Consider the following 5756-nt stretch of genomic DNA (forward strand, 5'->3'; position numbering starts at 1 on the left):
CAAGCCTCACTATGATCTAGCCCCAACACTGGACCAAGGTTAGTCTTGGGCAAACATCTACAACACTGGACAAATAGTGTTCAAGGGAAGAGAAGAAAATGAACCACTGAGACAATTTCTTTCTCTTCAATTCAGTTCAAACATTTTCTTAAATACAGCTTTATTAAACACCTACAATATTCAGGATATTGTGTGAAGCCTGTGAATACAATGATAAATATATATTATAGTCCCCACCCTTGAGGAATTTATTATCTAATAGGGTGATGAGACATGCATACAGATGACTTTAACACAAATTGTATCATTTAGTGTATAGAAAAGGTTAAACAATCAAACAACTCGAGAAATTTAAGGAACAAAGGATTACTTCTGTCTAGCAGTATCTTCATGGAAGAGATGGCAACTGAGCTCTGCCTTTATTTTTGTTTTGTTTTGTTTTGTTATTAATCTTATTTAATATCTTTCCCAATTACATGTAAATATAATTTTAACTTTTTTTTTCAAATCTTGAGTTCCAAATTCTCTCCATTCCTCCCCTCTCCCCCATAGGTTCTACATGTTTAGTCATGCACATCAAACACATTTCCATGTAAGTCATTCTGTGAAAGAGAACAGACAAAAAACAACAAGAAAAATAAAGAAAGAAAAGAAAAAGTGCTTTGATCTGCATTCAGGTTCTACTAGTTCTTTCTTTGGAAATTGATAGCACTTTTCATAATAAGTCCTATAGAGTTGTCTTGGATCATTGTATTGCTGAGAATAGCTAAAATATTCATAGTAGCTCATCAAACAGTATTGCTGTTACTGTGTACAATATTGTCCTTGTTTTGCTCTTTTCACTTTGAATTAGTTCATGTAAGCCCATTTTTTCTGAGAGCATACTTGAATTCTGTCTTTAATGAAAGAAAAATTTATATAAAGAACTTTGTCAAATGTATAAGAATACGAGTCATTTCCCAATTGATAAATGGCCAAAGGATATGAACAGGCAGTTTTCCAATGAAGAAATCAAAACAATTTATAGTCAAATGGAAAAAAATGCTCTAAATCACTACTGATTAGAGAAATGCAAATTAAAACAATCTTGAGATACCATTTTATACCTACAGATTGGCTAAAATTATAGATGAGTAAAGTGGCAAGTGTTGGAGGGGATGTGGAAAAATTGGGACACATTTATTGTTGGTGGAATTGTGAACTGATCCAACCATTTTGGAGAGCAATCTGGAATTATGCCCAAAGAGTTATTCTATACCTTTAGCCCAGCAATACCACTCCTTGGTCTATTTCCAAAAATGATTAGGGAAAAAGGAAAAGAACCTATATGTTCTAAAATGATATAGCAGCTCCCTTTGTAGGGGCAAAGAACTGGAAATTTCAGGGATGCCCATCAATTGGGGAATGGTTGTGGTATATGATTGTGATGGAATACTACTGTGCTATAAGAAATGATGAGCTCAATCATTTTATTTTATTTTGCAATGAATATGGTGACTTTATTGAAGGTATACAATATAGGACAGTAGGGTTCTCCCCCATACTATAGGCATGCTTTGAGGCAAGGGTATGAATGGGGCATGGGATGCCCAGTAGAGGAATATAGGTCAGGGATGTGGGCTACCCAGTGGTAGAACTCCTTTTTTGGCTAGGGATGACTTTACTCCTTGGAGGTCATGTAGACCATGAAGTCTACTGTGTGGTTACTATAACCCTACTTGTTGTCATACAAGAAAATGAGCTTGACAACATGGTCGTTAAGGGCAAAACCAGTGCCAGCATCAAAGGAAGAAGAGCAGGTGTCACTGTTAAAGTCACAGGATACAACCTGGTCCTCTGTGTAACCCAAAATGCCTTTCAAGGGTCCCTCTGATGCTTGCTTCACCACTTTCTTGATATCATCATAGTCGGCAGGTTTCTCCAGGTGGCAGATCAGATCCACAACAGAGGCAATGAGAGTAGGAACATGGAAGGCCAGGCCTGTGAGCTTCCCATTCAGCTCGGGTATGACCTTGCCTATAACCTTAACAGCATCAGTGGAAGCAGTGATGATGTTTTGGGCAGCACCACACCTGTCATGCCACAACTTGCCAGAGGGGCCACCTACTATCTTCTGGGTAGCAGTAATGGCATGGATTGTAGTCAGCAGAAGGGGCAGAGATAATGACCCACTTTGCTCCACCTTTCAAGTGAGCCCCAGCCTTTTCCATTGTGTTGAAGACACCAGTAGACCAACTGTAGCACACCCACATGCAGGTGTTTTGTACTTTTAAAGCCCCAGAAATAATTGAAGGGCACATAAAATATCTCACCTTGTAAATAATTTTGAGGGTGAAGCGAACTTCCAACTAAAATCAATACATTTCCAAATGAGACACTGCTTTGGTGTGGCTATGCCTATGTTTGAGTGTTTGCTCCACTGAATTCCTACTTTGTGTGCTAATCCATTCTAGCATCTGAAAATATCAGATTTACCTTGGATTGCACATTGAGTAATTTTTTAAATGTCCAGGGAACCATAGTATAGGAAGCCCCAAATCCCCACCATAATGCACGGCAGGAATGCTTGATACACGAATTAAGGAGTGAAATCAGAGTAGGCCTTGGGGAAAGTATTTTTTTCCCCCAAGAGCCAATATTTTGTCACAAAAACTACTATACAATATGTCACCATTGAAAGATAGGCAATCTTAAGTCTCGATTACTATCTTTTAATGCCACCATCACTTCCTAAATAATCCACAGGTGACCACATTTTTTTTAAGTCTTCATAAGCTTTGAAAAGTTTCAAATTGCACATGAGATTCATGTGCAATTCTCACAGTGAAGGTGTCTCGCCTGTGAAGATGTATGTTATTATGTGGGGAAATCATGAACTTTGGGCATTCTTCCAGAGAAGCTGCTGGTCTCCATGTGAGACTGGCAAGAGTTAGAGCCAAGTGGGATCAAATGTTCTGCACATTGCTGAAGGGGCAGCATGGTGAGTATATTTAGATCTTGGACGTGGAGAAAGGTGGCACATCCCCCAGCTCACAAGGGTTATCCTTCAATAGACTACAGAGTCGTCAGCAACCTCACAATGAGTGTCTGACTTTTATCTGTTCATAAAAAATATAAAACACAATTAATTAAATATTTGGCATGTGATTCTGTCTGTTAGAGCAGCAGCCCTTGCCAACAGTGCCCAGGGCACACTACATAGTGTGTGATCTAGCACAGTGTAGTAGAAAGAGGAATTAAGTGGTCTGAGTTCTTATCTATATTCTGCCACTAATCTGTGTATTCTTGAGCTGGATGAAGAGAAATATAGTTTCCATTATGAAGGAAGGGAGAGTAATGTTGTTCTTAGACATGATCAGACTACATATGAAGGACAGTGTCCTGTTCTCAGGGCCACATTTTTAAAGGGACATCAACTATTTAGAGTATATCCAAAGGAAGAAAGTCAATACAGTGAGGGGTTTCCCATTGGTATCAATAGAATGTAAGCTCCTTGAGGGTAAGGATCATTTCTTGTTTTGCTTTTGTATCCCTAGCACTTTGTACAGTGTCTTGTGTAAGTAGGCAATTTGTAAATGCTTGCTGGATCAGAATGATTGCCAAAGAAGGACTGATCAATTTCTGGTAAAGTCAGAGATAAGACTTAAACTCAGGTCTTCCTGACTACAATGCCATGCTACTTATCCATTGTATCACACTGCATTCTTCTTGCGAAGATCAAATAAGATGACACATGTGAAAACAGGTTGCAAAAAGTTAAAAGCATCATAACTATGAATGCTTTTATTCTTTTCTCTTACTATTTTCCTTCAACTCAAAGGGTTGCTGGAGTTCTCATCATGACAGATCCTTGAGAAAGAATGTGGATGTCCATCAGACTATGACAACAACAGCTTTAAGCTCCAGATATTCAACAAATCTGTTTAGGATTTCTGAATTAGTGATTATAGATTTCGTGTCACAACTCACAATGATTCCTTGAAAATATTAAAATGCAGAGCACCTTCAGTAAATTAAAATTTTGCCTAAGGCAGTTATTCTTCTGTACTAAGAAGCCTGAAGCCCTTTGTGTTGTTCAACTTTGGTTCTTGAAGTGGACCAATGTCATCATGAAGGTGATGTCTTGACTTGCACATGAATTGAATGTAAATGAGGCTGAGCTGCACAAAGTCATGGGCCTCATTCCCTCCTTCAGAGTCATTGAAGTCCAGTGGCAAAACAAATGTCAAAACAATTGGGGAGGACCCGGGATGAATGCCCCTTTATACTTAGATCACAGCAAAGTTTATTTAAGGTACAGTATAGGCCTTAGGCCTTTGGTTCTCTGCTTTGAGGCATAACCCAAATCAGTATTACAAAGAAGCTCTACAAATGAGTGTGAGCTTCTAACAAACATAGGATGATGGTGTGTAGGTTTTTCTACAGGGGAGGGATGGCCTGGGGAAGAATCTGACTGACTTCATCAAGAAATATTGATGAAGATTCTGGTAACACCACATCCTACCAGCTTTGCTACAAAGAAGTGTTGGGGAATGGGTGAGTCTGAATGGCCTAGGACTGGCACATCACACACAGTCTGCAAGTAAAGGGGCTATTTGTTTATTTTGGTGATTGCTGTTATGTGAGAATTTCATCTTCTGTGGTGGTAGTGCTAAAGGTGAGGGGTCAAAAGGGCACTACCTATTTCAGCTCTGTCATGGTTGCAAAGCTTCAAAGGTGTCCAATTAAGGGGCTCAGTCAGAAAAAGGTGGGGACCACTGCCCTTCTTAACCAATCATTCGTAGTCTAAGAGGTTCCAATGATATTGACAGCCTGAGTTTAGTTTCTTAGGATTGAAATTTTATTGAATCCCCCAATGTGAATAGTGCAGGCATTCACCTAAATCATATGCTGGGATGTCTTAGTCAACAAATCCAGTTTCCAAACGGGACACAATTTATTTCCTTTCAGAGATTTACAGGAGACTTTTGTATAATCAAAAATAAGCATTGCCATTTATCTGGCCTCAAAGTTTCAGCCTTTTTCCATGCACTGTTTTTAAACAGTTCAAGAGATTTGTTTCTTCCATTGTCATCTCTAGCATCATAGGAGCAGAACTGCAGCTAGGAATCTTTCTGAGTGCTGCAAACCACTCTCAGCACAAGAGCTCTTCAGTTGGAAGTGGAGGCAGGGCAGCCATCCTAGCACACTAGCACTGGATTTCTCTTAGGGTAGCTAGCTGCACTATAGAGGAGGTACAGAGCAGGGTGGCATAGGAGCTCCCCTAGGTCTCACATATAATAGCTTCTTATTCTTGCCCTCTCAGTCCTAAGCTCTGCTGAAAGAATATAAGTACTGTTAGCACCCTCTAAATTTAGCATCCTTTTCAAAGTCCCAGTCAACTCACTCTAGTCATAAATATGAGGGAGAATCTGTTTCCAATCCACGTGGCTGAAACCTCTCCTATTTTCCACGCACAAAAAGGCTGCTCTGTTCCAACAAGAATTTCAAATGTTACTTTTTAATATTACTCCCCAGAACATATGGGGTCATGTTCAATCAGCACTTGCTTTGGAGATACAGCTATGTGTGTCATAATTTTAACAGGTATTAAAGACTAGCTATATACTTGCTAGGTGCTACTATGGCGAGAGATGCCCAGAGTATGCTTTCTGAAATTTACTTAGAGGAGGGTTGACCTTAAAAGCAAGCTGTCCATTAATTAACCAGCTAAAGAGGATGATAAATAATTGGATCACTAGGTGGCACTACCCTCA

At 39.4% G+C, this 5756-nt stretch overlaps 1 protein-coding gene across 1 annotated transcript; it reads right to left on the reverse strand.

Moving 5' to 3' along the window:
- Positions 1-1714: 1714 nt before the first annotated feature.
- On the reverse strand, positions 1715-2252 carry LOC114053978 (glyceraldehyde-3-phosphate dehydrogenase-like). The gene is given in 2 exon segments (XM_027877091.1): positions 1715-2141; positions 2143-2252. Coding segments are annotated over 2 exon segments (537 nt in total).
- Between the last annotated feature and the right edge of the window lie 3504 nt (positions 2253-5756).

The sequence above is a fragment of the Vombatus ursinus genome, unplaced genomic scaffold, assembly GCF_900497805.2.
Source record: "Vombatus ursinus unplaced genomic scaffold, bare-nosed wombat genome assembly UNPS02014812.1, whole genome shotgun sequence".
NCBI lineage: Eukaryota > Metazoa > Chordata > Mammalia > Diprotodontia > Vombatidae > Vombatus > Vombatus ursinus.